The sequence below is a fragment of the Nerophis lumbriciformis genome, linkage group LG02 (assembly GCF_033978685.3).
Source record: "Nerophis lumbriciformis linkage group LG02, RoL_Nlum_v2.1, whole genome shotgun sequence".
Classification (NCBI taxonomy): Eukaryota; Metazoa; Chordata; class Actinopteri; order Syngnathiformes; family Syngnathidae; genus Nerophis; species Nerophis lumbriciformis.
The window spans coordinates 6,498,399-6,517,387 of NC_084549.2; the positions used below are offsets into that span (position 1 = coordinate 6,498,399).

At 33.3% G+C, this 18,989-nt stretch overlaps 1 protein-coding gene across 3 annotated transcripts in view; it reads left to right on the forward strand.

Annotated features, from left to right (window-relative positions):
* Positions 1 to 18,989, forward strand: part of LOC133580131 (cGMP-dependent protein kinase 1) — a 441,177-nt gene that overhangs the window by 12,413 nt on the left and 409,775 nt on the right. For 2 of the 3 annotated variants that reach the window (XM_061934398.1, XM_061934477.1), the window contains exon 1: positions 16,990 to 17,431. The exons of the other annotated variant lie outside the window; for it this stretch is intronic. In XM_061934398.1, coding sequence (XP_061790382.1) covers positions 17,124 to 17,431 — 308 coding nt within the window. In that variant the 5' untranslated portion in view covers positions 16,990 to 17,123. Of the gene's footprint in view, positions 1 to 16,989; positions 17,432 to 18,989 lie in introns of those variants that run through there. 3 annotated transcript variants of the gene reach the window in all.

The window sequence follows — 18,989 nt, forward strand, 5'->3', positions numbered from 1 at the left end:
TTGTTGTTTATCTTGTCTCGTTCTGACCGATGCATTTTAACACGGCCTGGATTTCAGTTTTCATTCTTATTTAAAGTTGACTCTGAAAAATGATCCTTCACACTCTCCACTCTGTTTTCTTGCTGTCCTCAGTCTCTGACTGGGTAAAATGTGTATCCTGGCTGGGAAATTGGTACAGAAGACCCTAGTTCTCCTTCATTGTTGTTTATCTCGTCCTGTTCTGACCGATGCATTTTTAACACGACCTATATTTCAGTTTTCATTCTATTTTGAAGTTGAGTCTAAAGAATGATCCACTCTGTTTTCTTGCGTTCCACAGTCTCCTCCTGGATAAAATGTGTATCCTTGCTGGGAAATCAACACAGGAGACGCAGTTGTTCTCCATCGTTGTTTGTTTAGTTCTCTCGTCCCATTCTGACAAATCCATTTTAATACGGCCTGGTTTTCCCAGTTCTTGTATTTTGAAATGGACTCTAAAGTACGATCCATCCACAGTACCCGCTGTGCTGCAAAGCTCTGTTTTCTTGCGGTCCTCAGTCTCCTCCTGGATAAAATGTGTATCCTTGCTGAGAAATCAGTACAGAAGTCCTCCATTGTTGTTTATCTTGTCCCGTTCTGACCGATGCCTTTTAAGATCTTAGATTTCAGTTTTCATTCTTATTTAAAGTTGACTCTGAAGAATGATCTTTCACACTCTCCACTCTGTTTTCTTGCTGTCCTAAGTCTCCTACTGGGTAAAATGTGTATCCTGGCTGGGAAATTGGTACAGAAGACCCGAGTTCTCCTTCATTGTTGTTTATCTTGTCCCGTTCTGACCGATGCATTTTTAACACGACCTATATTTCAGTTTTCATTCTATTTTGAAGTTGACTCTAAAGAATGAGCCACTCTGTTTTCTTGCGTTCCACAGTCTCCTCCTGGATAAAATGTGTATCCTGGCTGGTAAATCAACACAGGAGACGCAGTTGTTCTCCTTTGTTGTTTCTTTACTTCTATCGTCCCATTCTGACTAATCCATTTTAATACGGCCTTGATTTCCCAGTTCTTGTATTTTGAAATGGACTCTAAAGTACGATCCATCCACAGTCCCCACTTTGCCGCAATGCTCTGTTTTCATGCCCTCGGTCTCCTTTTGGATTAAATGTTGGCATGACCCTTTCCTCAAAATGATGCCGTCACTGATCAAGTAGAGTTGTATTATGTACTTTTTTCTGGCAGAGGTTCAAGTTGAGCTCCATTTCTACCCCCTTAAGGCGGGGGTCAGCCACCCAAGGCTCTCGGGCCGCATGCGGCTCTATAGCGGCGCCTTAGTGGCTCCCTGGAGCATTTTTAAAAAAGGATTGAAAATGGATAAAGATGGGGGGAAAATAATGCAGCTGAGATAGGCTCCAGTACCCCCGCGACCCAAAAGGGACAAGCGGTAGAAAATGGATAGATGGATGGTTTAGTATGTTTTTTGTTTGAGAACAAACATGACACAAACCTTCCCAATTGTCAGAAAGCCCACTGTTTCATATGTTTGTGTGTACGCTTCACGGATGACACTATTTGGTGAACATCGTTTTGTCCCACTAATTTCGACTGTTCTTGAACTCACCGCCGTGTGGACTGTGACGCAACAGTTTGTTTACATGTAAAATCTTTCACTCTTTTTTTGTCTCATTTTGTCCACCAAACGTTTTATGCTGTGCGTAAATGCACAAAGGTGAGCTTTGTTGATGTTATTGACTTGTTGGAGTGCTAATCAGGCATATTTGGTCAGTGCATGACTGCAAGCTAATAAATGCTAACATGCTATTTAGGCTAGCATCATTATGACTAATTTTAGGTATATTTGAGCTCATTTAATATCCTTTGCTTTTATCCTCTTTATGTATAATTTAGTTTTGCATGTCTCATGACACATTATCTGTATGTAATATTGGCTGCATTTTGTGTGCCATGTTGTTCCAGACCACAGCAAACGTTACCCAGCTTGTCAAATATTGTAATAAATCCATTAGAAGAAGACAGCCTTTAACTTGGACACACACGTCTATACCTTTGGTCATTCTAAGACACTCATTTCCAGGAGTTATCTCACCTTCTGAGTAGCCTCTGATTTACTAATGGTTTCTAATGTTGTATAAATGTGTAGAATAGTCAATTTGATAGTAGGCTAATATAGCTAATATAGACACTTGCGTCATGTGTTGCCTTCGTTATAACAATTATATAAGACTTTTAAAGTAATTTTGATAGTAGGCTAATATAGCTAATATAGACACTTAGGTCATGTGTTGTCTTCATTATAACACTTATATAAGACTTTTAAAGTCATTTTGATAGTAGTCTAATATAGCTAATATAGACACTTACGTCATGTGTTGTCTTCATTATAACACTTATATAAGACTTTTAAAGTAATTTTGATAGTAGTCTAATATAGCTAATATAGACACTTACGTGATGTGTTGTCTTCATTATAACACTTATATAAGACTTTTAAAGTCATTTTGATAGTAGGCTAATATAACTAGTATAGACACTTACATCATGTGTTGTCTTCATTATAACACTTATATAAGACTTTTAAAGTCATTTTGATAGTAGGCTAATATAGACACTTCATTTTGATAGTAGGCTAATATATACACTTCATTTTGATAGTAGGCTAATATAGACACTTACGTCATGTGTTGTCTTCATTATAAGACTTATATCATAAATTTAAAGTCATTTTGATAGTAGTCTAATATAGCTAATATAGACACTTACGTGATGTGTTGTCTTCATTATAACACTTATATAAGACTTTTAAAGTAATTTTGATAGTAGGCTATTATAGCTAATATAGACACTTACATCATGTGTTGTCTTCATTATAACACTTATATAAGACTTTTAAAATCATTTTGATAGTAGGCTAATATAGCTAATATAGACACTTACATCATGTGTTGCCTTCATTATAACACTTATATAAGACTTTTAAAGTCATTTTGATAGTAGGCTAATATAGACACTTCATTTTGATAGTAGGCTAATATAGACACTTCATTTTGATAGTAGGCTAATATAGACACTTCATTTTGATAGTAGGCTAATATAGACACTTACGTCATGTGTTGTCTTCATTATAAGACTTATATAAGACTTTTAAAGTAATTTTGATAGTAGGCTAATATAACTAGTATAGACACTTACATCATGTGTTGTCTTCATTATAACACTTATATAAGACTTTTAAAGTCATTTTGATAGTAGGCTAATATAACTAATATAGACACTTACGTGATGTGTTGTCTTCATTATAACACTTATATAAGACTTTTAAAGTCATTTTGATAGTAGGCTAATATAACTAGTATAGACACTTACATCATGTGTTGTCTTCATTATAACACTTATATAAGACTTTTAAAGTCATTTTGATAGTAGGCTAATATAGACACTTCATTTTGATAGTAGGCTAATATATACACTTCATTTTGATAGTAGGCTAATATAGACACTTACGTCATGTGTTGTCTTCATTATAAGACTTATATCATAAATTTAAAGTCATTTTGATAGTAGTCTAATATAGCTAATATAGACACTTACGTGATGTGTTGTCTTCATTATAACACTTATATAAGACTTTTAAAGTAATTTTGATAGTAGGCTATTATAGCTAATATAGACACTTACATCATGTGTTGTCTTCATTATAACACTTATATAAGACTTTTAAAATCATTTTGATAGTAGGCTAATATAGCTAATATAGACACTTACATCATGTGTTGCCTTCATTATAACACTTATATAAGACTTTTAAAGTCATTTTGATAGTAGGCTAATATAGACACTTCATTTTGATAGTAGGCTAATATAGACACTTACGTCATGTGTTGTCTTCATTATAAGACTTATATAAGACTTTTAAAGTAATTTTGATAGTAGGCTAATATAACTAGTATAGACACTTACATCATGTGTTGTCTTCATTATAACACTTATATAAGACTTTTAAAGTCATTTTGATAGTAGGCTAATATAGACACTGCATTTTGATAGTAGGCTAATATAGACACTTCATTTTGATAGTAGGCTAATATAGACACTTACATCATGTGTTGTCTTCATTATAAGACTTATATCAGACTTTTAAAGTCATTTTGATAGTAGTCTAATATAGCTAATATAGACACTTACGTGATGTGTTGTCTTCATTATAACACTTATATAAGACTTTTAAAGTCATTTTGATAGTAGGCTAATATGACTAGTATAGACACTTACATCATGTGTTGTCTTCATTATAACACTTATATAAGACTTTTAAAGTCATTTTGATAGTAGGCTAATATAGACACTTCATTTTGATAGTAGTCTAATATAGCTAATATAGACACTTACGTGATGTGTTGTCTTCATTATAACACTTATATAAGACTTTTAAAGTAATTTTGATAGTAGGCTAATATAGCTAATATAGACACTTACATCATGTGTTGTCTTCATTATAACACTTGTATAAGACTTTTAAAGTCATTTTGATAGTAGGCTAATATAACTAGTATAGACACTTACATCATGTGTTGTCTTCATTATAACACTTATATAAGACTTTTAAAGTCATTTTGATAGTAGGCTAATATAGACACTTCATTTTGATAGTAGGCTAATATAGACACTTACGTCATGTGTTGTCTTCATTATAAGACTTATATCAGACTTTTAAAGTCATTTTGATAGTAGTCTAATATAGCTAATATAGACACTTACGTGATGTGTTGTCTTCATTATAACACTTATATAAGACTTTTAAAGTCATTTTGATAGTAGGCTAATATGACTAGTATAGACACTTACATCATGTGTTGTCTTCATTATAACACTTATATAAGACTTTTAAAGTCATTTTGATAGTAGGCTAATATAGACACTTCATTTTGATAGTAGTCTAATATAGCTAATATAGACACTTACGTGATGTGTTGTCTTCATTATAACACTTCTATAAGACTTTTAAAGTAATTTTGATAGTAGGCTAATATAGCTAATATAGACACTTACATCATGTGTTGTCTTCATTATAACACTTGTATAAGACTTTTAAAGTCATTTTGATAGTAGGCTAATATAGACACTTACGTCATGTGTTGTCTTCATTATAAGACTTATATCAGACTTTTAAAGTCATTTTGATAGTAGTCTAATATAGCTAATAGAGACACTTACGTGATGTGTTGTCTTCATTATAACACTTATATAAGACTTTTAAAGTCATTTTGATAGTAGGCTAATATATCTAATATAGACACTTACATCATGTGTTGCCTTCATTATAATACTTATATAAGACTTTTCATTTGTTTGTGGCTCCAGACAGATTAGTTTTTAGTATTTTTGGTTTCAATATGGTTCTTTCAACGTTTTGGGTTGCTGCCTTAAGGTCCCGGTTGTATTTAACCGTTAAAAATAAATAAATCCCAGTCTACAAAAATGATCCTCGGGCCAGACTTTGGACATAATGCAAACCTAACGACACAGTTGACATTTTAATAGCTGGCCGGCTGCATGAAACTTCCCTTTTCGGAGGGCGGTGTCACTATTTATTGGGTTGAATTGTTATAGTCAATGTCAGTCCCGTGAAGAAAGACCGAGGGATGTTCCCAAGTCCCATGTAAAGAGTATGAAGTAGTGCATCATAAAGGGATGCATGGGTATTCTTGTCTTTTGGCCTGGTTGGCTCACATCAATTGTTTCTAAGCCACCACGTGACGCTTGCACGCCACCTCCTGTTGTTTGGGCTGCAGTTGATGCCCTGATCCACCACTAGAGGGCAGCTGCAGCCCATCCTAACAGACCCTTCTGTGCAGTGACATGTTTCTTTGCATGCTTTTACACTTAAACCCTCCTATCTTGTTTTACCCTCATGCTCAGCCCTGTTTAACCCCCCACCCCAATGTCTCCCTTCTGCTGTGTGGTGTAATTGCTGTTTTATTTTAAAGCCCACTAACTCTCCATCCTATCTGATTGGCTTTGGCAGTTTATATTCCTCCCTGGATTTGTCCACAGCCCAACGCCGGCGGATGACTTTAGGGATGTGCAGACACACACAAGATTAGATAAAGAATGTTGGTTAGGGTTTTTTGTTTGTTTTGTTTTCTCCTTGCGTCTGTGAATAAAAGGAATGCGATTCATTAATTAAGAAGGCCTCTGTGGGAGTATGTTTGTTTTATTAATGATTTTTTAAAATCCTTTTAAAGTGACTTTTTGGCTAAAAAATTTCCGACTTTTTGACACTCAGAAAAAATCCAGATTTTTTGACACTTAGAAAAAAATCCAGATTTTTTGACACTTAGAAAAAAATCCAGATTTTTTGACACTTAGAAAAAAATCCAGATTTTTGGACACTTAGAAAAAAATCCAGATTTTTTGACACTTAGAAAAAAATCCAGATTTTTTGACACTCAGAAAAAATCCAGGATTTGTTTGACACTTACAAAAAATCCATATTTTTTGACACTCAGAAAAAATCCAGGATTTTTTTGACACTTACAAAAAATCCAGACTTTTTGACCAAAAAATTTCCGACTTTTTGACATTTAGAAAAAAATCCCATTTTTTTTTACACTTAGAAGAAATCCTGATTTTTTGACATTTAGAAAAAAAAATCACAATTTTTTTACACTTAGAAAAAAATCCAGATTTTTTGACATTTACAAAAAATCCAGATTTTTTGACATTTACAAAAAAAAAATCCAGATTTTTTTGACATTTACAAAAAATCCAGGATTTTTTTTGACATTTACAAAAAAAAAATCCAGATTTTTTTGACATTTACAAAAAATCCAGGATTTTTTTTGACACTTACAAAAAATCCAGACTTTTTGACCAAAAAATTTCCAACTTTTTGACATTTAGAAAAAAATCTAAATTTTTTTACACTTAGAAAAAAATCCAGATTTTTTGACACTCAGAAAAAAATCCAGGATTTTTTTGACACTTACAAAAAATCCAGACTTTTTGACCAAAAAATTTCCGACTTTTTGACATTTAGAAAAAAAATCCCAATTTTTTTACACTTAGAAAAAATCCTGATTTTTTGACATTTAGAAAAAATCACAATATTTTTACACTTAGAAAAAAATCCAGATTTTTTTAAATTTACAAAAAATCCAGATTTTTTTGACATTTACAAAAAAAATCCAGATTTTTTTGACATTTACAAAAAAAAATCAATTTTTTTTTATTTATTTTTTTTTTTTTACAAATAAATCCAGATTAATTGACACTTAAAAAAATCCTGACATTTTGACAAAAAATGTCAGACTTTTTGACATTTAAAAAAAATCCAGACTTTTTGACACCTAGAACAAATCCACTTTTTGACACTTACAAAAAAATCCAGACTTTTTGACAAAAAAACGTCCGACTTTTTGACACTTGGAAAAATTTCCGACTTTTTGACACTTGGAAAAAAATCCAGATTTTTTGACATTTAGAAAAAATCCCGACTTTTTGACAAAAAAAAATCCGACTTTTGACTTTAGGGATGTGCAGACACACACAAGATTAGATAAAGAATGTTGGTTAGGTTTTTTGTTTTTGTTTTGTTTTCTCCTTGCGTCTGTGAATAAAAGGAATGCGATTCATTAATTAAGAAGGCCTCTGTGGGAGTATGTTTGTTTTATTAATGATTTTTTAAAATCCTTTTAAAGTGACTTTTTGGCTAAAAAATTTCCGACTTTTTGACACTTAGAAAAAATCCAGATTTTTTGACACTTAGAAAAAAATCCAGATTTTTTGACACTTAGAAAAAAATCCAGATTTTTTGACACTCAGAAAAAAAATCCAGATTTTTTTGACACTTAGAAAAACTCCAGATTTTTTGACACTTAGAAAAAATCCAGATTTTTGGACACTTAGGAAAAAAATCCAGATTTTTTGACACTCAAAAAAAAATCCAGGATTTTTTTGACACTTACAAAAAATCCAGACTTTTTGACCAAAAAATTTCCGACTTTTTGACATTTAGAAAAAAATCACAATTTTTTTACACTTAGAAAAAAATCCAGATTTTTTGACACTCAGAAAAAAATCCAGATTTTTTGACACTCAGAAAAAATCCAGGATTTTTTTGACACTTACAAAAAAATCCAGACTTTTTGACCAAAATATTTCCGACTTTTTGACATTTAGAAAAAATCACAATTTTTTTACACTTAGAAAAAAATCCAGATTTTTTGACACTTAGAAAAAAATCCAAATTTTTTGACACTCAGAAAAAAATCCAGATTTTTTGACACTCAGAAAAAAATCCAGGATTTTTTTGACACTTACAAAAAAATCCAGACTTTTTGACCAAAAAATGTCCGACTTTTTGACATTTAGAAAAAAATCAAAAATGTTTTACACTTAAAAAAAAATCCAGATTTTTTAAAATTTACAAAAAAATCCAGATTTTTTGACATTTACAAAAAAAATCCAGATTTTTTTGACATTTACAAAAAATCCACTTTTTTTTTTTTTTTTTTACAAATAAATCCAGATTAATCGACACTTAAAAAAATCCTGACATTTTGACAAAAAATGTCGGACTTTTTGACATTTAAAAAAAATCCACTTTTTGACACCTAGAACAAATCCACTTTTTGACACTTACAAAAAAATCCAGACTTTTTGACAAAAAAAATTCCGACTTTTTGACACTTTGAAAAATTTCCAACTTTTTGACACTTGGAAAAAAAATCCCGATTTTTTGACATTCAGAAAAAATCCCGACTTTTTGACAAAAAAAATTCCGACTTTTGACTTTAGGGATGTGCAGACACAGACAAGATTAGATAAAAAATGTCGGTTAGGTTTTTTTGTTTGTTTTGTTTTCTCCTTGCGTCTCTGAATAAAAGGAATGCGATTCATTAATTAAGAAGGCCTCTGTGGGAGTATGTTTGTTTTTTTAATGATTTTTTAAAATCCTTTTAAAGTGACTTTTTGGCTAAAAAATTTCCGACTTTTTGACACTTAGAAAAACTCCAGACTTTTTTACACTTAGAAAAAAAATCCAGATTTTTTGACATTTAGAAAAAAATCCAGATTTTTTGACACTTAGAAAAAAATCCAGATTTTTGGACACTTAGAAAAAACTCTAGATTTTTTTAAACACTTAGAAAAAAAATCCAGATGTTTTGACACTCAGAAAAAATCCAGGATTTTTTTGACACTTACAAAAAATCCAGACTTTTTGACCAAAAAATTTCCGACTTTTTGACATTTAGAAAAAAAAAAAATCAAATTTTTTTTACACTTAGAACAAATCCAGATTTTTTGACATTTACAAAAAATCCAGATTTTTTGACATTTACAAAAAAATCTGGATTTTTTTGACATTTACAAAAAATCCAGATTTTTTGACATTTACAAAAAAAAATCCAGATTTTTTTTGACATTTACAAAAAATCCACTTTTTTTTTTTTTTACAAATCCATCCAGATTAATTGACACTTAAAAAAATCCTAAAGTAGATAAAGAATGTTGGTTAGGTTTTTTTTTGTTTGTTTTGTTTTCTCCTTGCGTCTCTGAATAAAAGGAATACGATTCATTAATTAAGAAGGCCTCTGTGGGAGTATGTTTGTTTTTTTAATGATTTTTTAAAATCCTTTTAAAGTGACTTTTTGGCTAAAAAATTTCCGACTTTTTGACACTTAGAAAAAAATCCAGATTTTTTGACATTTAGAAAAAATCCAGATTTTTTGACACTTAGAAAAAAATCCAGATTTTTTGACACTTTGAAAAAAATCCAGATTTTTTGACACTTAGAAAAAAATCCAAATTTTTTGACCCTCAGAAAAAAAATCCAGATTTTTTGACACTTAGAAAAACTCCAGATTTTTTGACACTTAGAAAAAAATCCAGATTTTTGGACACTTAGAAAAAAAATCCAGATTTTTTGACACCCAAAAAAAAATCCAGGATTTTTTTGACACTTACAAAAAATCCAGACTTTTTGACCAAAAAATTTCCGACTTTTTGACATTTAGAAAAAATCAAAAAATTTTTACACTTAGAAAAAATCCAGATTTTTTGACATTTAGAAAAAAATCCAGATTTTTTGACACTCAGAAAAAAATCGAGGATTGTTTTGACACTTACAAAAAATCCAGACTTTTTGACCAAAAAATTTCCGACTTTTTGACATTTAGAAAAAAAAAAAATCACAATTTTTTTACACTTAGAAAAAATCCAGATTTTTTGAAATTTACAAAAAAAATCCAGATTTTTTGACATTTACAAAAAAAAATCCAGATTTTTTTGACATTTACAAAAAATCCACTTTTTTTTTTTTTTTTTTACAAATAAATCCAGATTAATTGACACTTAAACAAATCCTGACATTTTGACAAAAAATGTCAGACTTTTTGACATTTAAAAAAAATCCTGACTTTTTGACACCTAGAACAAATCCACTTTTTGACACTTACAAAAAAATCCAGACTTTTTGACAAAAAAACGTCCGACTTTTTGACACTTAGAAAAATTTCCAACTTTTTGACACTTGGAAAAATTTCTGACTTTTTGACACTTGGAAAAAAAAATCCCGATTTTTTGACAATTAGAAAAAATCCCGACTTTTGGACAAAAAAAAAATCAGACTTTTGACTTTAGGGATGTGCAGATAAAGAATGTTGGTTATGTTTTTTTGTTTGTTTTGTTTTCTCCTTGCGTCTGTGAATAAAAGGAATGCAATTCATTAATTAAGAAGCCCTCTGTGGGAGGATGTTTGTTTTTTAATGATTTTTTTTTTTAAATGGTCAAACTACTAATGCAGTATTGTATGAAAAGCAAAAAGTGGATACAGGGCCGGAACTAGGATTTGACAAATATCGAGGTCTAAGAGAAGCTTTGAAAGGCACTTTATAAATAAAAAAGTGGACTGTTACAAAATCATGCTGTCAAATATGTTAGATAATATAAGGTAATCGTTATAACTCTATGAATGCGTTTATTATGTATTTATATAATACGTTTAACATAATTAAAACTTACATTTAAAAATCGTACCAAAATCGATGGGTTTCGAATCACCTTCTTCTGCGTCAAAATGCAAGTATTAATTATACGTGCCACCAAGCAACCGGAAGTGGTGTGCGGAAAACTTGTTTTCATATACTAATCAGCGACAGAGCATGACATGGCCAGGAATAAGTTTGTAGTAAAATGTTATATGAGGCGCCTTGTCATTCAATAATTTACATTTTAATGTGCTTTGTCATAGTTGTAGCGGGCTGCGCATAACCAAAGATCGTATATATCGTGGGAGGAGGCTCTACCACATGATGTTGTACAGCGCACACGACGTGCCACACCAAGTGCATTTGCAGTCAGTCATATCATCTTTGTGTCACGTACTAAAAACACGGAGGACATGACCTCGCTGTCCTCAATGGTGGTCACGGCCACGAGTGGGTACACTTCCTTGTTGTGGCTCCCCTCACTTTTTAAAAAAAAACCCCACAGTGAGAAAAGTTAGCGTTTTTAACAAGAGTTGTATAATTTCCTACTGCCCATGAACATACCCAATAATTAAAAAACGACCGGAAGTCGGTGTGTTCAGTTCTGCTTCTCGAGTACATTTTGGGTAAACTAGTCAAAAAAAAAAAAAAGTCTTATAGGGAAAAATTGTTTTTTTATTTCTAAAATTATTATTATTATTTTTTTACACTTTTTTTGTGCAAGAGGCAGCAAAATGTCTCTTTTGAGTCAAGGTTGCCGACCTCTGGTCATGTGAAAGAGCATTTCGTCGTTGAGACCACATGTGTCAAACTCAAGGCCCGGGGGCCAGATGTGGCCCGCCCCTTCATTTTATTTGGCCCCCGAAAGCCTGGAAATAATATGTATCAATAAAGTACTGTAATTTTTCTGACGAAATGTATTTTTTCTATTTTGGGAGAGAAAAAAAATATTATATATATATATATATATATATATATATATATATATATATATATATATATATATATATATATATATATATATATATATATAATACATATATAATAATAATAATAATAATATATATATAAATGATGTTGACTCAAATATTGTCTAATTATGCAAAAATCTATTATCAAACATTTAAACAATTTTTAAAATATAAATAAAAACTAATAATGATTTCAAAGCAAGTTATTGTGCAATGTAAAAGTAGCAATAGATTTCATGGTAAAATTGTGAAATTTACTGTGGGTTTTTTTACAGCACTTTTCTCTAAATGACAAAAAAGCAGTACTTATTTTTACTGTAATAAACTATGGTGCCGTTTTGGCATTTACAGTAATACACCGAAACATCTACACTTGTTGATTTGCGCTAAAAAACAAAAACAAACAAACAAACTGGCAGCTCAGGTGCCAAAATGTTACTGTAAAATTGCAGTTTTTTTTATTTACAGTAAAAACATTTATGTAGATTTTACAGTAAACTGATCTGCCTTTTTATTTTTTTATTTTTTTTTTTACCATTTTGAGGTGAAATTATTGAAACTTACCATATTTTTGTTACATTTTAGTTTTAAAAACTCCACTTATAAAATGCATAGAAAAATTGTGTAACAGTAGTATTCACTGTGAGAAGTGGCCCTCTGGGGCCAAACATAACTGCCATGTGGCCCTCAGTGTAAACCACTTTGACACCTCTGCTCTAAATGATGTACAAACTTCTGTTTTTCAGGGACCTAACTACCACAAATCAAAGATCCTCTTTGTAACAGAGGTACTTATTTGTTTTAACAGTCATCAAAGCTCCTCTATACGGTATAAACAAAAACAGCTGTTTTTCAAGGACCTATTTACCACAAATCAAAGATCCTTTATGTGACAGGGGTACTTATTTGTTTTTAAACACTCGTCAAAGATCCTCTATACTATATAAAAACTGCTGTTTGTAAGGGACCAATTTACCCCAAATCAAAGATCCTCTATGTAACAGAGGTAGTACCCTTCTGTTTTTAACACTCGTCAAAGATCCTCTATATGATATGAAAACTGCTGTTTTTCAAGGACCTATTTACCACAAATCAAAGATCCTCTCTGAAACAAAGATACTCTTCTGTTCTTAACACTCGTCAAGGATCTTCTATGATATAAAAAAACCTGCTGTTTTTCAAGGCCCTATTTTCCACAAATGAAAGATCCTCTGTTTTAGAAGTAGTCTTCTGTTCTTAACACTCGTCAAGGATCTTCTATGATATAAAAAAACCTGCTGTTTTTCAAGGACCTATTTACCACAAATCAAAGATCCTCTCTGAAACAAAGATACTCTCCTGTTTTTAACACTCGTCAAAGATCCTCTATACACGATATAAAAACGGCTGTTTTTCAAGGCCCTATTTTCCACAAATCAAAGATCCTCTATGTTTTAGAAGTAGTCTTCTGTTCTTAACACTCGTCAAGGATCTTCTATGATATAAAAAAACCTGCTGTTTTTCCAAGGACCTATTTTCCATAAATCAAAGATCCTCTATGTATTAGAGGTAGTCTTCTGTTTTTAACACTCGTCAAAGATCCTCTATACCCCCCCGGTCCGTGGGACAAATTTTCAAGCGTTGACCGGTCCGCAGCTACAAAAAGGTTGGGGACCACTGCTCTATACGATACAAAAACAGCAGTTTTTCAAGGCCCTATTTAACCACAAATCAAAGATCCTCTATGTAACAGAGGTACTCTTCTGTTTTTAACACTCGTCAAAGATCCTCTATATCATTGATCCCCAATCTTATTTTATTTTTTATTTTTTTCATAAAGAAATACAATCATGTGTGCTTACGGACTGTATCCCTGCAGACTGTATTGATCTATAATGTATATATTGTGTTTTTTATGTTGATTTAATTAAAGAAAAAAATAAAACAATTTTATTTCTTGTGCGGTCCGGTACCAATCCAGGTGGTTGGGGACCACTGCTCTATTTGATATAAAAACTACTGTTTTCCAAGGCCCTATTTATCACAAATCAAAGATCCTCTATCTAACAGAGGTAGTACTCTTCTGTTTTAACACTTGTCAAAGATCCTCTATGCGATATAGAAACTGCTGTTTTTCAAGGCCCTATTTACCACATATCAAAGATCCTCTATGTAACAGAGGTAGTACTCTTCTGTTTTAAGACTTGTCAAAGAACCTCTATACGATATAGAAACTGCTGTTTTTCAAGGCCCTATTTACCACATATCAAAGATCCTCTATGTAACAGAGGTAGTACTCTTCTGGTTTTCAACACTCGTCAAAGAACCTCTATACGATATAGAGACTGCTGTTTTTCAAGGCCCTATTTACCACAAATCAAAGATCCTCTATGTAACAGAGGTAGTACTCTTCTGGTTTTCAACACTCGTCAAAGAACCTCTACAGGATATAGAAACTGCTGTTTTTCAAGGCCCTATTTACCACATATCAAAGATCCTCTATGTAACAGAGGTAGTACTCTTCTGGTTTTCAACACTCGTCAAAGAACCTCTATACGATATAGAAACTGCTGTTTTTCAAGGCCCTATTTACCACATATCAAAGATCCTCTATGTAACAGAGGTAGTACTCTTCTGTTTTAACACTTGTCAAAGAACCTCTATACGATATAGAAACTGCTGTTTTTGAAGGCCCTATTTACCACAAATCAAAGATCCTCTATCTAACAGAGGTAGTACTCTTCTGTTTTAACACTTGTCAAAGATCCTCTATACGATATAGAAACTGCTGTTTTTCAAGGCCCTATTTACCACAAATCAAAGATCCTCTATGTAACAGAGGTAGTACCCTTCTGTTTTTAACACTCGTCAAAGATCCTCTATATAATATGAAAACTGCTGTTTTTCAAGGACCTATTTACCACAAATCAAAGATCCTCTCTGAAACAAAGATACTCTTCTGTTTTTAACACTCGTCAAAGATCCTCTATACACGATATAAAAACTGCTGTTTTTCAAGGCCCTATTTACCACAAATCAAAGATCCTCTCTGAAACAAAGATACTCTTCTGTTTTTAACACTCGTCAAAGATCCTCTATACACGATATAAAAACTGCTGTTTTTCAAGGCCCTATTTTCCACAAATCAAAGATCCTCTATGTTTTAGAAGTAGTCTTCTGTTCTTAACACTCGTCAAGGATCTTCTATGATATAAAAACTACTGTTTTTCAAGGACCTATTTACCACAAATCAAAGATCCTCTATCTAACAGAGGTAGTACTCTTCTGTTTTAACACTTGTCAAAGAACCTCTATACGATATAGAAACTGCTGTTTTTCAAGGCCCTATTTACCACAAATCAAAGATCCTCTATCTAACAGAGGTAGTACTCTTCTGTTTTAACACTTGTCAAAGAACCTCTATACGATATAGAAACTGCTGCTTTTCAAGGCCCTATTTACCACATATCAAAGATCCTCTATGTAACAGAGGTAGTACTCTTCTGGTTTTCAACACTCGTCAAAGATCCTCTATACGATATAGAAACTGCTGTTTTTCAAGGCCCTATTTACCACAAATCAAAGATCCTCTATGTAACAGAGGTAGTACTCTTCTGTTTTAACACTTGTCAAAGATCCTCTATACGATATAGAAACTGCTGTTTTTCAAGGCCCTATTTACCACACATCAAAGATCCTCTATGTAACAGAGGTAGTACTCTTCTGGTTTTCAACACTCGTCAAAGAACCTCTATACGATATAGAAACTGCTGTTTTTCAAGGACCTATTTACCACAAATCAAAGATCCTCTATCTAACAGAGGTAGTACTCTTCTGCTTTAACACTTGTCAAAGATCCTCTATACAATATAGAAACTGCTGTTTTTCAAGGCCCTATTTACCACAAATCAAAGATCCTCTATCTAACAGAGGTAGTACTCTTCTGTTTTAACACTTGTCAAAGATCCTCTATACGATATAGAAACTGCTGTTTTTCAAGGCCCTATTTACCACAAATCAAAGATCCTCTATGTAACAGAGGTAGTACTCTTCTGTTTAACACTTGTCAAAGATCCTCTATACAATATAGAAACTGCTGTTTTTCAAGGCCCTATTTACCACAAATCAAAGATCCTCTATCTAACAGAGGTAGTACTCTTCTGTTTTAACACTTGTCAAAGATCCTCTATACGATATAGAAACTGCTGTTTTTCAAGGCCCTATTTACCACAAATCAAAGATCCTCTATGTAACAGAGGTAGTACTCTTCTGTTTTAACACTTGTCAAAGATCCTCTATACGATATAGAAACTGCTGTTTTTCAAGGCCCTATTTACCACAAATCAAAGATCCTCTATGTAACAGAGGTAGTACTCTTCTGGTTTTCAACACTCGTCAAAGATCCTCTATACGATATAGAAACTGCTGTTTTTCAAGGCCCTATTTACCACAAATCAAAGATCCTCTATCTAACAGAGGTAGTACTCTTCTGTTTTAACACTTGTCAAAGAACCTCTATACGATATAGAAACTGCTGTTTTTCAAGGCCCTATTTACCACAAATCAAAGATCCTCTATGTAACAGAGGTAGTACTCTTCTGGTTTTCAACACTCGTCAAAGATCCTCTGACTGTCAACATAAGTCCCTGGCAAATTTAGAATGAACAAAGATGCATTATTCGTAGTAATTAAATGTGACATTTTGAACCTTTTCATTTTTGGTGGCAACGGTGGTGATGCCTTTTTTTTTTTTTTTTTTTTTACACTGAGCTCCAGGGTTGAAAGGGTGTTTTTTTCCGCGGGAAATGACAGCAGGTGTGCCCGCGGTGGATGCTTCTTATTCGGCTGCACTGCGCCTCAGATTCCTGCAGGCGCCCTTGTCTCCACGCAGCTTCCCGGCTGACGTGCGCGGATCCGGGTGGAAGAGAGAGAGAGGGAGGGAGAGAGAGAGAGATAGAGAGAGTGTGGGAGGAGGATAGAGGGAGAAACTTTGCGTGGTTGTGACCGAGCACAGCATGTCAGCTGCGGGATCCAGCGCGCATAGCTCCGCGTAAACGGCCGCCGGAGGAGGTGGAGGTGGAGGCTCGAGGGGGCTGCGACCGAGGCTGTTGATGCCGGATAAAGTTTCCCCGCGGCGCGGCAGAGGAGCGAGGACCCCGACTCCCGTGTGACAAGTTGCCGCCGAGCCATGGGCACCCTGCGCGACCTGCAGTACGCGCTCCAGGAGAAGATCGAGGAGCTGCGGCAGCGCGACGCGCTCATCGACGAGCTGGAGCTGGAGCTGGACCAGAAGGACGAGCTGATCCAGAAGCTGCAGAACGAGCTGGACAAGTACCGCTCCGTCATCAAGCCCGCCACGCAGCAAGTCCACAAGCAGACGGAGCTGCACTGCGAGCAGCAGCGCACCAAGAGGCAGGCCATCTCGGCCGAGCCCACCGCCTTCGACATCCACGATCTCAGTCACGTCACGCTGCCTTTCTACCCCAAAAGTCCCCAGTAGGTGTCCGCGCGCGACCTTCTTGCCACACGTTGCATTGCTCCGTGGGAGCCGGATATGCCACTTTGTTCACTGCCGCTGTGCGTAATGATGCTGGAGGCGCAGCAGGTGGAGCACCTGTAGGGCGGCCATGCCTCCTCTTCTTCCGCTCAACTATTCACAATACTTTGGACACTTAGAAAAAATACCTACTTTTTGACACCTAGAAAAAAATCCAGACTTTTTGACAAAAAAATTCAGACTTTTTGACAAAAAAAACGGACTTTTTGACCAAAAAATCCAGACTTTTTGACCAACAAATCCAGACTTTTTGACCAAAAAATCCAGACTTTTTGACCAAAAAATCCAGACTTTTGACACTTAGAAAAAATCGCAATATTATGACACTTAGAAAAAAATCCCGATTTTTTGACCAAAAAAAATCCAGATTTTTTGATTTAAAAAAATCCAGATTTTTTGATTTAAAAAATCCAGATTTTTTGATAAAAAAAATCTAGATTTTTTGACACTTGGAAAAAATCTAGACTTTTTGACACTTAGAAAAAAATCCCGACTTTTTGACAATAAAATGTCAGACTTTTTGACAAAAAAATGTCCACCTTTTGACACTTAAGAAAAAACAGACTTTTTGACACTTAGAAAAAATCCAGAGTTTTTGACACTTAGAAAAAATCCCGACTTTTTGACAATAAAATGTCCAACACTTTGACACTTAGAAAAAATCCAGACTTTTTGACACTTAGAAAAAATCCAGACTTTTTGACACTTGGAAAAAATACCCACTTTTTGACACCTAGAAAAAAAATCCAGACTTTTTGACAAAAAACCCAGACTTTTTGACCAAAAAATCCAGACTTTTTGACCAACAAATCCAGACTTTTTGACCAAAAAAATCCAGACTTTTTGACCAAAAAATCCAAACTTTTTGACCAAAAAATCCAGACTTTTTGACCAAAAAATCCAGACTTTTTGACAAAAAAAAAATCCAGAGTTTTGACAAAAAAATCCATACTTTTTGACAAAAAAATGCATACTTTTTGACAAAAAAATCCAGACTTTGGACACTTGGAAAAAATCTAGACTTTTTGACACTTAGAAAAAAATCGCAATATTTTGACACTTAGAAAAAATCCCGACTTTTTGACAAAAAAATCCCAATTTAAAAAAAAAAAAATCCCGATTTTTTTACACTTGGAAAAAATCTAGACTTTTTGACACTAAAATGTCCGACTTTTTGACAAAAAAATGTCCATCTTTTTGACACTTAAAAAAAACAGACTTTTTGACACTTAGAAAAAATCCAGACTTTTTGACACTTAGAAAAAATCCAGACTTTTTGACAATAAAATGTCCAACACTTTGACACTTAGAAAAAATCCAGACTTTTTGACAAAAAAATGTCAGACTTTTTGACACTTAAAAAAACAGACTTTTTGACACTTAGAAAAAATCCAGACTTTTTGACACTTAGAAAAAATCCAGCTTTTTTGACACTTAGAAAAAATCCAGACTTTTTGACAAAAAAATGTCAGACTTTTTGACACTTAAAAAAACAGA